Source organism: Plectropomus leopardus, chromosome 17, assembly GCF_008729295.1.
Source record: "Plectropomus leopardus isolate mb chromosome 17, YSFRI_Pleo_2.0, whole genome shotgun sequence".
NCBI lineage: Eukaryota > Metazoa > Chordata > Actinopteri > Perciformes > Serranidae > Plectropomus > Plectropomus leopardus.
In genome coordinates, this window is record NC_056479.1 from 7,891,261 (window position 1) to 7,907,463 (window position 16,203).

Sequence of the window (16,203 nt, forward strand, 5' to 3'; positions counted from 1 at the left end):
CTTTACAGTGGTGGAGTTGACTTTAACATAAAATTACATAAAGAACAAAGACAAAATTTGGTACTTAATCCCAAATCCTTTATTTATTTATTTTAAAATAACAGTTTAGAATTTCTTCCGAAATGTGATTCTGATGCAAATAAACTCCCTCTTCAGTTATCTAGTTTCCACAGGCAGGTTCTTTTATGTTGGCTTCTCATGTATAAACACAGTTTTTCTCACCACAAACATCTAACATGGAATAATACAAATACATACGTAAAGCATACGTATAAAAACAAATCAATCTTGTCAGTTGGGTTCAAAACAATATTTTGTTGATTTTACAATTGGTTAATGAGAATTGTCAGTTACTTATATACACTGAATATGTTAAGACATTTGATATTCCAACACCTGCACGAGAATATATCATAGTGTTTGATGCAATACCTACATGTTTTTTGAGATTGTTCCAAGGTAGCATTTTGTCTGATGAACAACCAGTGTTTTAAATGTTTTGTTAAATGGCCTTAACATAAAGCATTACACATGTTTAGACATTTGCCCTGCAACTTTTCAATGCATACATTATTGGAATAGTCACTTTAAAAACACTAACTTGAAATCAGTTTGGACTTTGTATACCAAATATTTAGTCAGCAGCAAGACTGTCTTTGTTTAATATCATAAATGTTTGCCTCTCTCCAGTGGCCATAGTGAGGAATTACATTGAGGCATAACGCCAAGCCCCTTTCAAAATGAAAACCAAGAAGTAATCAGAAACGAACAAAAAATTATTATAACATTTTGGTGGAGACGTTTGGAAAATACAAAACGTGTAGCTGACATTTTAGCGTGGGCGCACAACACTCAACAACATTTTAGAAATGAGCTATGACAAAAGTTCAGCATTAACGACAGCTTTACACAAAATACGGCAGGAACCAGTTTCTGCTTTACGTCATCTCGCCACTTCCTTTCACACCGGCGCTCCGTCGGGGATTTGCACCGTTTGAGGACCGGTTGGATTAAAAATCCCGACAGGTTGTTTCATAACTCACGGTGAGACAACAGAGACACATATACAGATGTATGAAAAGTCAGTATTTCGGTTATTATTGAAGATAAATCGTAGCGTGTCCTGTGTTGGTGTGTGTGTCCGGCCATTCATGTTAGCTTAGCTTTGCTAGCTCGGCCACCTGGCAACATGACTAGCGTTAGCCACCGTCACTGCTCGATGACTAAGAATACATTTGACTTTACCCTTTCTGATAAAATATATTTGTCATGTTACCACAAATGAGTTGTGTGCCTGGGTCGAGTTTATTTTGAGTTTATTTTTCAATAAGCATGTTAAGGTACAATAAAGATAATGTTAAGCTAATGCTAGCTAGTGATGCCAGATGCCAGCTGGTGCCGCTGATCGATAAAAGATGCTGTTTAAAGTGCAGAAGTGTAGTAACAGAGTAAATTGTATCAACTGTTAACTTTTAGTACCACACTGAGGTAGTATATTTGTGTATTTCCTCTTATTGCATCTTTATACTTATATCCCACTAATATAACATCTCAGAGACAAATACTATACTTTTTACTCCGCTACATTTGTCTGACAGCTGCAGTTTATGTAAGTGTTGAGAAAATGATCTTGCTTCTTAAGCTAAATAAACTGTAAAAAATTGTTTTAATTATGTAGAAAATGCAACGTCGCAAAGCTGAAAATAGGGCCGCTTTTCCGACACCATGAAGAGTTGACTTGTTAGAGTTAGGTACATGACATTGATGCTGCAAACACATGATGATCTAATAGATAATGATACATTGCTTTAGATTGAACTACCCACCAATGTATAAAAGTGTTAAAATTAGCATGATCTTAATCATCTACAACAGTAAATTGCAACACATTAATGCAACAGTAATATTAATCTTTTGTTGTTTTTTTTTTTTTTACTGCACAGTAAGTACTTTTATTCCCCTTACTTGATTTAGATTATTATCACAGTGTGGTATGAGTACTTTAACTTAAGTAAAACATCCAAGTACATTTCTAAATCTGAATATAACAATGTCTTTTTAGTATTCAACATACTATTAAGCTATTGAGGAATCGACATATTCAGCGTTGGAAATTTTTAAAATTAATGTCTGTAAGTTTGAGTTTCAGTTACTCTAAACTGGGAAATCGTGATCAACATTGTTCTCTCTCTTTGCTGTTTTATTAGTAACTAAACTAGTTAATAAAAAGTCATCAAAATATAAGCCATGATGGAAATGATGCTTAGTTTCAGCCTGAAGGTGAAAGGTCCTAAAAAGGAATATTCCTGTGGAGTTGTTCTAGTTTGTTCAAGTCAGGTCAGTTTTTATTGAAATATATCAAAATATCGCAAATTTGCCTCAAAGGGCTTAATAATCTGACCGCTGATTTTAAATAGGGAGAACTTCCCCAAAAAACTCATTAATGTTGTTGTATGTTCAGGGGTCAATGATGACTAGCCCACTGCGCAAGCTGATCAGTGCCTATTTATTTTAGTGCATTGGTGGAGAAATCAGTGCTGCTCATTGCCTGAGACCCTTTGCATGTTTAGACATAACTCTATAAACTGATTAGTTATAATTTTGTAATCTGGACATTATTTGAAGCAGCTGTTGGTCACAGAGTTGTCTTTTTCACTCTGACTTCAGGTCATGGCGAAGTTCAACGCCCCTGTGATCCAGGACAATCCGTCCGGATGGGGACCATGTGCAGTCCCAGAGAAGTTTAAAGACATGCCCTACCAGCCTTTCAGCAAAGGAGACCGTCTGGGAAAGGTTTGTTTTCTCATAGCAAAAACTTAATTTTCATTTTCTACAAAAAGAACCAAGATGTTTTCAGTTTTTCTCTCATTGTTTGTTTTCTGTCAGGTTGCTGACTGGACTGGAGCGACTTATCAAGACAAGAGATACACAAGTGAGTAAAATGGCTGTCCAACTACAGTCACCTCCACCCAGACATACTATTTATTATCTTTTACTTTGAACGTCTGAGTGGTAATCAATCTGTAAAAAAACAAGCTGATTGAAAGTTGACATATGAACTGATTTATCGGAAGATTTGGATTACATTACTGAAATGCAGCTGATTGTCAAGTCTATCAGTTGCTACTGGCATTTCATGTATTTAGATGTATTCAAGATCAATTTTTAACAAACATAAAATGTCTCTCACTGAAGCATTAGATCTTAAAATAACAGGGAATGTGATTCGAAGTATTTTAACTGCAAATAGAAATATATATTCATTCTATCAAGGTTTATGGAAGTGTTGATATCTCCAAAACATCATTAGTAATCATCACGTGGTTTCGAGTTGATTTCTTATGCAATTCTGTTTGTGTTCAGATAAGTATTCCTCTCAGTTCGGAGGCGGTAGTCAGTACGCTTACTTTCATGAAGAAGATGAAACGAGCTTCCAGCTGGTGGACACCGCTAAGACACAGAAGACGGCCTACCAGAGGAACCGCATGAGGTTCGCTCAGGTACGACAGACCACAGAAGGCTAGATACATTCAACACTGAATGCCACGTTGTTGATTTAAAATGAAAAGTGACCCATAAACATGATATCTGTTTGTTTCAACAGAGGAATCTGCGCAGAGACAAGGACCGGAGGAACCTGACTCAGTTCAACATGCAGACACTCCCTAAAAGCGCCAAGCAAAAGGAGAGGTAAGATAGGAGAGAAATCTCCCATTTATAGCTGACTTTCTGATAAGTAGTTTTCATATTTTCCCAGAAAGGGATCACATCTTCACATTGTGAGGTGGCAGCTGGTCCTGTTTTAAAGACTTCAGTTTAACCCCAAGTTTTTGTCTGTTCAGAGATCGAATGCGCCTGCAGAAGAAGTTCCAGAAGCAGTTTGGTGTTCGTCAGAAGTGGGACCAAAAATCCCAGGTACTGCTCAGTTATTCAGTTGTATTACTCAGAGCTGCAATAGGTAGTTGATTAACCAATGAGTCACACAGCAGAAAAATATCTGTGAATATCTTAATAATTGTTTCCTTGTTTTTGCCAGTTATCAAACGAATATAGAAATATTTTGTGGTTGCAGCTTCTCAAATGTTTGAAAGATTTACTGTTTTGTGATATACAATGAAAAAATGAATATTGCTGGGTTTTGGCCTTTTGGCTGGGCAAATACGACTTGGAATAAGGGAAATACTAATGTGCATTTTCACTATTTTCAGACATTTTATAGACTAAACAACCAGTGTCTGCTATTAACTGTTTGACTCACCGGCCAAGGAGACTGGTCGATGAAAAAATTCACAGGCCAAGCATATTTTTTTCTGGCCAAAATAATTGATTGCATTTGTGTATCACAGAAACATCTGTTTCAGTACACGTCAATGTAATGATCAGGTATTACATTGAATCATCTCACTCAAAGCTTCCTCTGGTTAGCAGTGATACAGTTTATATGCCTAGTGCTTTTATTGTGAAAGATGAGAGCAGAATTAAATCTGTAATGTGCTGCAATCAGCAATGTTGAAGGCAGCAAAGTTTTTGCAGTCTAGGTACAGACTCAAGAGTCTATGTGTTATTATTTTACTACAACTTACTTTTATATTACCTTTATATGTATAACCCTTAGCTACATATTAATATAATGCTAGCTAGCAGCATGGCGGCAAGTTATAGTTTAGCAGATCAGCTGATGTTCCCTACAGAATAAAGTGCCATAAAACCAGGAGCATTCGTGACGGTGAGTTTCGCTGTGTGACGTGCCTAATACACATATGCAGTGTGTATGTGTGTGTGTCAAACTCCCACACTGACAAGAGAGTAGCAGCATAGTAGCACACCTGTAAATGATGCCAGATGAAGTACAGACTCGGCATAGTTTTTTATTACACGACTATTTTAGTACAAACATTTACCTGTCAGTGTAGTTTTACTGCCCAGTGGAAAATCTACCCACGTTTGGCACTTGGCTGGTGTTACCCTACAAACAACTTACTGATGAATTAAAAAAGGATAGATAAATCTGTAAATTGAGCAATCGTTTTTGATCCCAGGTTTTTATTGTACTTATTAAATGTTGTCAAAGCTGTATTTTGTATTTTCTTTGTATTCTTGTAGTAAGATGATTTTTCTGCTGAGAAGTTTTAACATGGGTGTTAACATTATTCTTCCCATACAACCCTCTCCCTCCCTCCATACAACTCTCTCTCTTGATCCTTACTATCCCCTCTCTTGATCCATACAACCCTCTCACTCCCTCCATACAACTCTCTCTCTTTCTTGATCCTGCAACCCCTCCCCCGACCATACAACCCCTCTCCCTCCCTCCATTGTCCTTGTACTTTAAGGCCCAGCTGAAGCCCAGAGACTCCTCTGTGGAAGTGAGGAGCGACTGGGAGGTGAAGGAGGAGATGGACTTCCCCAGACTGATGAAGATGAGATACATGGAGGTGGCTGACCCTGTTGACATGTGAGTTAAACTGACCTGCTCTTTGTCATCAGTCATTGAACTGACAAATACAGGAGGTAATGTTCTCTTGTGTCCTGCAGTGAGTGCTGCGGTGCTTTGGAGCACTATGATAAGGCCTTTGACCGGATCACCACCCGCAATGAGAAGCAGCTGAAAAGCATCAAGAGGATCTTCCATACCGTCACCACCACTGACGATCCTGTCATCCGCAAGGTATACAGTTCATGACATGATGAGCTGCTCCAGTAAACTCAACCAGGAGTTGTTGTTTTGATGCTTTCTTTTACAACAAAATATACTTTTTTTGTTCTCTCTCCAGCTGGCTAAGACTCAGGGTAATGTGTTTGCCACTGACGCGATTTTGGCGACCTTGATGTGCTGCACACGCTCAGTCAACTCCTGGGACATCATCGTGCAGAGAGTTGGCAACAAGCTGTTCTTTGACAAGAGAGACAACTCTGACTTTGGTGAGGCTTGGGTAGTTTAACTGACACTGCAACTTCAGTGTAGAGCAGCGTATAAGTACTTTTACTAAAGTTAAAGATCTAAATACTATTTCCACCACAGCATTTGACCTCCCTGTTGTTTCTTTAACGCTGTAACGTCTGTAACTGCTCCTCTCAGATTTGCTCACTGTGAGTGAGACCGCCAACGAGCCGCCGCAGGATGAGGGCAACTCCTTCAACTCTCCTCGTAATCTGGCGATGGAGGCCACATACATCAACCACAACTTCAGCCAGCAGTGTTTGCGCATGGTAAGAACTAGGGCTGGGCAATATGGCTTTAAAATAATATCACTATTTTTAAAGCCATATCACAATACACAATATATATCTCGATATTTTTAAATCTACTGTAAACTACTTTAAACTACTAAAGAACAAAATTATTAAATGAACGACAGTTACAAATAAAATAGCTACAGCCATAAAATAAAATTACATAAATTATTGTTAACATATAGTTAAATAAAATCCGGTTATAATGTTAAATGTACAAAGTTGAATAAAGTGCTGTTAAAGCCAAGTTTACATTAAGTATTCTTACAATTAAATAAATCAAAGAGCAAAGGGTTGTAAGATGATGTTAACGGAATAAACAGTATAGCATAAAATCAAACGTAAGTTTTTTTTTTGATCGTCATACGATATATTTCAAAATATCACACAGCCCTAGTAAGAACAAATATAACGATTGAAGCCCTGTATCTGTAGCCACGATAGCTTTCTCCCTGTTTTCAGTCTTTGTTCTAAGCTAAGCTAAGCTAACCAGCTGCTGACTGCCTTATATTTGTCAGACAGATATATGAGTGATATTAATTTTCTCGTCTAATTCCACCAGAAAGCAATTGAATGTGTTCCCCTAAATGTCAAACGTTTGCTCTAACCAGTGCCTCCAGTAATACACAGTTTGTGGTTAGCTGCAAGTTTTCTTCAAGGGACCTTAGACACAAGAGGATCCCTAAAACTTCCTCAAAGAGTTTATTTCATGGGGATATATCTTTCTTTCTGTCTTTTTCTTTTATTCAGGGTGGAGAGCGGTACAAGTTTCCCAGCTCCAACCCGTTTGTGGAGGAGGACACGGACAAGAGTGAGGTGGCATCTGTAGCCTACAGGTAGGCACCAAACCCTGCTGATTAGTTTACAGTCACTTCAGGTAAACATCTGTAAACTCGTACAAGGTTTGCAGTGCTGACGAGCTACTTGTATGTGGAGTCTTCGATTTTTTTTAAATAAATAAAAGTCCACTATCATTTGTTTTTTAGGTACCGTCACTGGAAGCTCGGGGAAGACATTGATCTGATTGTCCGCTGTGAGCACGATGGAGTGATGACCGGTGCCAACGGAGAAGTGTCCTTCATTAATGTCAAGACCCTCAACGAGTGGGACTCCAGGGTGAGAGGGCATGAGGAGAAGCTGTTTCAGAAGTGGCTAATTTTCACCAACTAAATGAAAAGTTCCAATATGTTATTTCCTTGGTCTAAGAAAATTCAATCAGTATGTGTGAATATGAGCTACTGTCTCTCAAAACCAGAGACGTAAGTCTCAAACTTACTCATAGAGTAAACAGTAAACAATAATGGGAGCCAGCCTGACTTTGTGGATCCACAGAATGTTTTCTTTTTTTTAATAACCCAAAAAAAAAGAAAACATTCTGTGAGTTTTATTCTCTTTAGAGCGTTCTCAGATCTGAAACAGAAAATGTAGCCATATACTCAAAACATCATCCTGGGGGCTCTCAGTTTCACGAAAACATCTTTCACCATTTACTGTCCACAGAGCAGCTCCAGACTTTATACCCAATGACATCACAAATTTGAGTTTTAGCACTATAGTTTTGGGATTTGGAAAAAAAGTTGTTTTTTAGCTGATGTTTTTGGACTGTCTTAGACAGTAGGAATGGCATATTAATTTTGAAAATGTGTGAAGTTCTCCTGTTCTCATTAGACCGTGGAAGTCCCAAAAAGATATTTAGTTTAGAAAGAGCGAGTCATCAAAATCCTCCCTGTGTCTAAAAAAAATTCAAACTGGATTGAGCTACTCCCTCGTGAAATTAAAGCCTTTTTTCCATTCAGTTTATAAAAATACTTGTGTGTGTGTGTGTAATTATCAAAACTAAAAAGCTTTTGTTGCTCTGTTTCATCATCAGCATTGTAACGGAGTGGACTGGCGTCAGAAACTGGACTCTCAGAGAGGAGCTGTCCTGGCCACCGAGCTGAAGAACAACAGCTACAAACTGGCCCGCTGGACCTGCTGCGCCATGCTGGCTGGATCAGAGTACCTCAAACTGGGGTGAGCACCACAGACACTCACACACACACACACACACACACACACACACACACGAACACAGGAATTGTCATACTCTATATATGAAAGAATACCGGTGATGTAGAGATGGAGGCCAAATGCTGTTTTTTACAAAGCCTCCTAGTACAAAAGCAAAAAATTCTAAGAAAATTCTGACGTTTTCTAGGAATTTCTCTTCAAAATAAAACTAGGGCTTATTTGTTTGTTTTTTTTTGTTTGTTTTTTATTAAAGATATTTTTTGGGGTTTTTAATGCCTTTATTAGACAGGACAGATGTAGCATGAAAGGGGGAGAGAGAAAGGGGATGACATGCAGCAAAGGGCCCAGGCCGGATTCAAATCCACTGCCTCTGTACATAGGGCTCCTGCTCTACCAACCGAGCCACTCGGCGCCCCGCTCCTGTTAGTCACAAAGCATCTTAGCCCTTAAGAGAGCTACTAAGGTGAAAAACTGTGTGGAGTTTCTCAAGCAGAGGAGAAAAAGTCAAAGACAAAGAGGAAGAAGAATTATTCTACAAACATTAAATGACAGTTGGTTAATGAAACTACAGATTAGAGAGCTGCCCTTCTGTCTCTATAACTCAAATCAAACTGTAAAAGTTTCAGAGAGAGAGATGATTTGTTACCAGCCTGCTGCCATATTGTTTGTTGTATTGTGTCTGTGTCAAAATCAACGAAAGAACATCGCGTCACCCATCAGCAGGAGCATTTATTGGTCCAGTGTGCTGCAGTCGTAGCTGAAGGATTTTCATCGCTTGAGCAGAAGTGAACACCTAAAGCTCCTTTGCTTTGCTGTCTCTGTCAAAACGTTTTGCGTCCTTTTCCTGCCTAGGCAGCATAGTTTCGTGAAAAGACCATGTGGCAGTGAAATGCTTCTTTAAGTGAATACATCACAAACACATTCTGCCTTTTTTAAGGATTCAGATACCTGTACAGAGACAGTTAGCACATATTCTTACAGAGCAGCAGTGTGGCAAAGCCTGGACTGACTGTAGTTGTTGTGTCGCTGTGTGTTCCTCAGGTACGTGTCTCGGTACCATGTAAAGGACTCTGCTCGTCACGTCATCCTGGGGACCCAGCAGTTCAAACCCAACGAGTTCGCCAGCCAGATCAACCTGAGCATGGAGAACGCCTGGGGAATCCTCCGCTGCGTCATCGACATTTGCAGAAAGCTGGACGAGGGCAAATACCTCATCCTTAAGGACCCCAACAAGGTGAGCAGCCACCGTTTCTATTCATACTGTGCTGCAGCTTTCAGAAAAAGTCTCTGTTTGAAAGGTAGTTGGTAAGTGTTGAGCTGATGTGTCAAACCTTTTTTTTTTTTCTCAATAGCAAGTGATTCGGGTTTACAGTCTGCCTGATGGGACCTTCAGCTCTGATGAAGAGGAGGAAGAGGAAGAAGATGAAGAGGATGAGGAAGAAGAAGGTGAGATCTAGTTATTGCTATTTTAACTTTTTAACTCCACGTGAAGTTCGGTAATATTATGTACAGAACTATGAACACCATATTGTTACTTTTTAAGTGTTCCCATTAGTGCTAGGTGGTATGACCTAAAATTTGTATCACAATATTTTTAAAGATTCTGGCGGTTTCACAGTATATTAAGGCATCGCCACCCCCATATTTTGAATTTCGATTTTTAAAGGCTTATTCTACTATCAGGAGTTCACACATAATTCTCTAAATCTGAGAATGATTACCCTTGATTTTAAGATCTCTATACAGTTTAATATCTCATTTAAACACTTTTTTAGCACTGAATTGACATTGTTGGACTATCAATGGTTTTAAAGGATCAATAGATTATTGGTTTTATGCCCCAACAGCTATCATTTTTGTTTTCAAATTCTCATTTGAAAAGGTAGTCTGTATGTTTTAAATATAACTATAATTTATTCTACCAGTCAACTGAACAAACAATGAAACAGGAAAACAACAGCCAGTCGATAACAGATGGTCTTTTATAACAGCTTGAGTTTCCTATCCTGCAAAAGGCCATTTTGAATTTCACTGCAGTAGCGCGGCCTGCAGACAGTAGATTTCCTGTCAGGAGGCGTTAATTGTTTACATCCCATGACAACATGTCACCACACCGCTGACTTCAGGAGGATTTAGCAGTTCAGTCATTTCTCCGTTGTCTCCTTATCCAGCAGTAACCACTGGTGTCCTGAAAAGGACACCTACAGGCTAACGTTACCGGTAAGCTTCACTGTGGTAGTTTTTTTTTTCGGACACACAAATGGGATCTTCTTAAATCAAAAAAAGCTTCCACACAGCAGATACAGCTCCTCTGTTGCGGCACTCATCTGTGCCTTTCTGGTCTCTTTGATCTCTTTCTTCATCCTCCATCTTTCTTTTTTGATCTTGAATGTACTGTGACAACAGAGACTCTCCCTGCTGCTGACAGATTGTTATGCTAACTAGCTAGCAGGCTGTACCCAGCATGCCATTCAGCACAAAGTCATTTTGTAAATGTACAATTATTAATGTTACAAATTGTTTATGAGTCACATATTGTTTGTCGTCTGACTGCTTTGGCCTCTTGTAGAGTTATTTGTGGGTTAGTAATTGTAAGTTAACCCTGTGTAAGAAGGATGTGCAGTTAAGAGATCGCCTCTCAATCAAAAGTGTTTTTCATGCCACCGTGGTGCTCCTCACGGTGACTTCTGTGCAGTGTGTTCTCTGTTGAGGAACCTCAGTGAGTATTGCAGCTGTGTGCTGGTATGAGGGTGTCCGACATATTCATATCATGTGAAAACTTACCACCAGTATACCAGATGAACTGGTGTATATCCAGCACTAGCTTCCATCCACCAGTTGCATAAAACTATTAATAATCCTAGAGCAGGGGAAATATCAAATCCATTGAATTTTTTGGTTTTGCTCAATTTTTGAAAATATTTATATTGGGCACAAAATGTTTTTCAGTCTCAAAATAAAGTAGATGATAGCTGCCGTCAGTCACAACTGTCCCATAAACTGTGTATATGCCCTTATCGCCCAACCGCAATACGCTTTCATCGAGGTCTTTATGCGTCTTTGCCAGCAGTAGCCGAGGCCAGAGGCATTTTGATGTCCATCTGTCTGTCCCACTGTTGTGAACACATTATCTTAGCCACACCTTAAGGGAATTTCTTCAGCGTTTGCACAAATGTTCACTCGGAGTTAACCACAACCTCATCCTAATGCGGTGGTTAAGGGTACAGTGAACCTGCGTTTGTCTCATTCACATAAACACGATATCTTAAGAAACACTCTCCTCAGATTTGGCACAAACATCCACTTGGACTCAAGAATAAAGGATAAAATGATGAAGTGGTGACATTTTATATCCAAGAGGTCAGAGGTCAGAGGTCAAAGGCACTGTGGCATCATAATGTTCTGCAAAAGAACTTGTGGCTACTGCTTGTGTTGGGTGTCCACCTTAAAACTGTGCTGATTGTAGAGATTGTGCCCCCAAGAGGAAGATGTGTGTGAAGCATGCATGTTTTCACAGACATGGATGTAAGCTCAAAGTGCAGTTTGACTGATTCACAGAGGCATACAACTGCGTAACTGTGATTGTAGTTTAGATTAAATTGTTTTACATCCCCTAAATTATTGTCCAAGTCTGGAGTAAAAATTCAGAGGTTTGTTCTAAGAAGCAGGTTTACTCAGTCATCACAATAACTTTGTAGAAAAATAACTTTTCTTTGAAAAGTCTCCATTTTAATCCGGTTTTATTTACTAATTAATTATTGTTATTATTATTATTGTTTAAACCAACCTATTTTCTTTTCTCTCCTTCTAGATGAAGAGAATTGAAGCGTGGATTCAATTCCAGAGGCCAAAGGACGCCTTCATCATATATAAGAAACACAATTTAACTCCTTTTGACATTCAATAAAGATAACAAATTGGCCAACTGCATTTGTAAGTGTTGTAGTGTTTTTGTTTTTTTTTCTGGTAAAGAGCACCAAACATGGATTATAAGATAAATTATTGTGATGCATATCAACAGTTAACATTAGCTACTGTAGATTCTGTAAGCACAAGACAGATATGGTGTCTGTGAATTTTTGGGATCTTTGGCTTAGAAAGATGTAAACATCTTATGGTTGGAGGCTGCTTATTCCCAGATAAACTTCAGAGACAAATCACCGAGTCTCTCCTGAAGAAGCTGATCAACTCTTTGACTCTGAGCGTCAGTAAAGTAGTTCTTCCAGTCACCGATCTTACCTGTCATTAAAAAGAAAAGAAAACCAAACTAGACTCAATATCTGGTGAAGTGTTTATGCACCTAAGCTGCAGTTATGTTATTTTACCTTTACGCATGAAGCCTTTCTTCACCTGCTCTTTTGGCAGAAACTCGTAGTTGGCTTTTGAGTTTTTCTTCATGGTGTCAAATGTAGCTTTTTCTACAACTTCCTCAATAGCTGCTTCACTCAAGTTCTTCCCCAAAAAACTGCAGATCCTAGTTACTGTTGCCTTCAAGTCCTAAAAGGAAAACCGAAGGCAAACAACAGTTTTTACACTGATAAAGAATGTATTCTTTCTTATAAATGTTCCTTTTTAAAATTAATGTTGCCTCATTTTAATTCACAGTGTTAAATGAATTTGAAATGTGTCCCTTCCCCACACTATTTTACTGTCCAAGCTGCACAAAAATGCTAAACAACAGCATGGAAAACCACTTTTTACCAAAATCATGTCCTCATAGGTCAGGAAGAGGATTTTGTACTGGTCTTTCTTTGAATGCCACTCCCTGATGTGGTCGAACCAGGATGATCCTGAAACTGGATGGATGGATAGATAGGCAATTTATTTGTAAGGGGAAATAATCAGTCACAGTCACGATGGCAGTAGTTCACAAACACAGTACAAAGAGAAGTGCAAAAACAACAATATAAAATATCATAAAAAAGTCAGGATAGTGTGCCATAAAGTGTCATAAAGCTGTAATGGTATAAAAACCTTTGATGGTATAGTATAAAAAACTTATAGTATGTAGTAAAAAACAAAATATTAGGTCATAGTACAACCCTGATTCCAACAAACAAAAACAGAATGCAATGATTTGCAAAATCTTGTGACCTAGTTTCACTTGGAAACAGTGCAAAGATGAGAGCTTTGATGGTTAAACTGATAAACTTTATAGTTTTTTATGACTCCACGCTCTGGTTGACCGGGCGTTATGTTTTCAGGTAATAGAGTATAATAATGAAGTGTTGACATTTACATTTATATTTTTATGCAAAAACACTTTTCTGGTCATTTCTCAATGTCATAACTCAGAAACAGAAGGGGAGACATTTGGCCAAATACTAATTTGATGACGGTAATCTTAGGTGTCCACCTTGAAACTGTTTTACAAAAGTTTTACAACAGATCTTTTTGGGAATTGGGCTTGTTCAATATGTCAGAAAAATATTTTTCTTAAAATACCACAACACATTGCAGTAACACATTGCATTAGTTGGTCATCACTTCAACACACATTCTCAGAGATATTTTTCTTCTGCAAAATACCACAATCTGAATGCAACAGTGTAATGTTTTGTCAGTTTGATCATTCAGCAGTGAAGGAATCAGTTCTTGCATTTTTGAAGGAGATTTTGAAATATTTCAATCAAATCAAGATTTTCAATTGCTCTCAATATTAAGTTATTAAAAAAGATATACATAATCAGATGATTTGCATCTGTAGGTATTCCTTTCTGTCAATTCTTTATGATTAGATGGTTATCAGGTATCTTACCGTTTCCTGTCACATACTTCTCAAGGAAGTCCTCAAAGCTCTTGGGAGTCTCCATTGCAATAAAGCTGCAACTGAAGTGGTAATAAGAGACAATGTTGTCCTTTGGATTCCGCATCACGTAGATAATCTGACAAAGACAAACATTAATCAACCCAGAGTTGAAACTAATAGGTTCTCTCCTTGATACCAACCTCCACTTGAATAATTAACAATATGATACCTTGAGTTTTAAATCTGGCTCAGTCACGAAGACCTACTTGTCACAATTACTTTTTATTTAAGAAGACAAATGTTTATCATAATTTTTACATACTTTTGTGATTTTAGTTAGTGAAGATTTCCCCTTTGTTTCTGCTTTTGGTTCAGAAAGTGTAAGTTTTAATATATTTTCATCATTTGGACTTTTAATCTCTCAGTTACAGCTGACAGGCATAAAGTAACAGCTGTAGGAAATTATTTTCACAACGGCCATGTTTAGGACATTTAAGTTTTAAAAAGCTGAGAAAAAAGTACTGTTGGTCTATGAGACTTGTATCTGATTGTTTAACTGAAGGTTGTGCTTGCTCTTTGTATTTACTCTTGGAAAAGGGGATTTTAATCTTAATGAGTCTTTTAAGGTGAGAGGAAAAGAGTCGTGGAGACGGTCGTAAGGGGTAATCTTTTCCATATAGTATCCCTTGTTTTGCTTTACCTACATTTACCTACAGTACTATCTACAAAGTACTAATCATAGTATACACAGAATAAATAGTTATGGATAGATATTAATATGTAAAGACATGTACAGTATTATCATATGAACATATTCTTTATACTTTTTTGGATTCCATATAATACTGACCTTTGCTTTCTTGTCTTCCAGTCCTGGAGGCATGAGAGCGGGGATAAGGTGAGAGGAAAAGAGTCGTGGAGACGGTCGTAAGGTGTAATCTTTTCCCTCCTCCTTACACTCCAGCCACGGCATTTGCTCCATGTTGTTTGGATATTCATTCAGACCCCCGTCTAACTCACAGATGGAGATGATGATTTGTTGAGTCCATATAGTGCCTGTAAGGTGGGGAATAAATTAATACCTGATTAGAAAATCTTTTCCTTACAGTCAACACAAGTGTAAAAGTAAATAATCTGATTTAGAATGTGTCTCACTCACCTGACTTTGGATAAGTGACAAGGAATATGTCACTATCTCGAATTTCAAAGCTCTGGAGCAAATCAATGTACTCTGGAGTTGCGTACTTAGCAAGAAAGTTGAAGTTTTTATACCTGAACAAATAGTCGTTGATTTGTTCCATTGCTTCTTATCCACAAAGAACAGTGAGGGAAATGTTAGGGACCACAGTAGAGCTCACAGGAACAGAGCTGGACTCTGGACTTTGATGTTTTTTATTTTGATGTTGTTATTGGCAGTTAGCCTCTTTATGCATAGGCCTGCAAGTGAAAAAGTGACAGCTGGATAAGCACTGCTACCAACAGAAGGCTGGAAATGTAACACGTTAGGCCTCATGCAGCAACAGTCTCTCAAATTTGTCTTATATTTTCTCTTAATTTTCTGGTTGGGAAAAATATAAGTGAAGTCAACTCAAGATGCACAAAATGTTCTTAAGTATCCAAATTTGCTCTTACACAGGTGTGTTCAATGCTAAATTCCACTTGATCATAAGTCACATATTAGGCATCCTAAACTTATAAAAAGTAAATGTGATTTTAGGGAAATGTACTGAAGTATGAAAGTACACATGCAAATTTGATTTGATTTATTATACATTTAGGAAATCAAAATAATTAAAAGAATAAGAGCTAAGTTTGCATGCATATTATGAGAAGCTGGCACCATGAATTTTTTTTTGCATGAAAAATGACCTACACAATTTTAAATATGGATGCCCATTAATTTTCTAATTAATGGACTAATTGTTTGAGTTGAGTTTATATTTTCGTTTGGTTTGTGTGCAAAAAATCTTTAGTTGTTAAGTTATTAAAGTAGTAGTAATAGTTAATAATAAAAGTAGTGGAGTAAAAAGTGCAATATTTCTCTCTGAAGTGTAGTGGAGTAGAAGTGGAAAGTAACATGAGATTAAAATACTCAAGTACTTGAAAAGTCCCTCAGATTTGTACTTAACTACAGTACTTGATTAAATGTAATTAAATACATTCCAGCTCTGGTCATCAAAGGGACACACAGTAACTGGAATTACAATAAT

At 37.8% G+C, this 16,203-nt stretch overlaps 2 protein-coding genes across 3 annotated transcripts; one reads left to right on the forward strand and one right to left on the reverse strand.

The window, feature by feature from the left end:
- Positions 1-938: 938 nt before the first annotated feature.
- On the forward strand, positions 939-12,174 carry eif3d (eukaryotic translation initiation factor 3, subunit D). Of its 2 annotated transcripts, none has more exons than XM_042505111.1 (16): positions 939-1,044; positions 2,668-2,793; positions 2,887-2,932; positions 3,364-3,500; positions 3,605-3,690; positions 3,843-3,915; positions 5,334-5,455; positions 5,536-5,668; positions 5,775-5,922; positions 6,080-6,210; positions 6,985-7,070; positions 7,221-7,350; positions 8,105-8,247; positions 9,286-9,478; positions 9,597-9,690; positions 12,056-12,174. In XM_042505111.1, the coding sequence occupies exons 2-16, from the start codon at positions 2,671-2,673 to the stop codon at positions 12,067-12,069; spliced, it is 1,659 nt and encodes a 552-aa protein (XP_042361045.1). In that variant the 5' UTR covers positions 939-1,044; positions 2,668-2,670; the 3' UTR covers positions 12,070-12,174. The 2 variants fall into 2 exon arrangements, with proteins under 2 accessions (XP_042361045.1, XP_042361047.1); XM_042505113.1 differs by having other exon boundaries at positions 5,340-5,455.
- Positions 12,175-12,268: 94 nt separating this feature from the next.
- Positions 12,269-15,355, reverse strand: LOC121956742 (amine sulfotransferase-like). Its single transcript, XM_042505114.1, has 6 exons — positions 15,153-15,355; positions 14,844-15,049; positions 14,003-14,129; positions 12,946-13,040; positions 12,570-12,741; positions 12,269-12,483 (listed from the first exon to the last, which is right to left on the reverse strand). Exons 1-6 carry the CDS (start codon positions 15,292-15,294, stop codon positions 12,374-12,376), a joined length of 852 nt encoding a protein of 283 aa, XP_042361048.1. The 5' UTR covers positions 15,295-15,355; the 3' UTR covers positions 12,269-12,373.
- Between the last annotated feature and the right edge of the window lie 848 nt (positions 15,356-16,203).

Coding starts and splice junctions, on each gene's coding strand:
- eif3d (XM_042505111.1), top strand. CDS start 2,671: ATGGCGAAGTTCAACGCCCCTGTGATCCAGGACAATCCGTCCGGATGG. Junction 7,071..7,220: donor GTGGCATCTGTAGCCTACAG/GTAGGCACCAAA, acceptor TTTGTTTTTTAG/GTACCGTCACTGGAAGCTCG. Junction 7,351..8,104: donor TCAACGAGTGGGACTCCAGG/GTGAGAGGGCAT, acceptor TTTCATCATCAG/CATTGTAACGGAGTGGACTG.
- LOC121956742 (XM_042505114.1), bottom strand. CDS start 15,294: ATGGAACAAATCAACGACTATTTGTTCAGGTATAAAAACTTCAACTTT. Junction 15,050..15,152: donor TGTCACTTATCCAAAGTCAG/GTGAGTGAGACA, acceptor CCCACCTTACAG/GCACTATATGGACTCAACAA. Junction 14,130..14,843: donor TGGAAGACAAGAAAGCAAAG/GTCAGTATTATA, acceptor TGTCTTTGTCAG/ATTATCTACGTGATGCGGAA.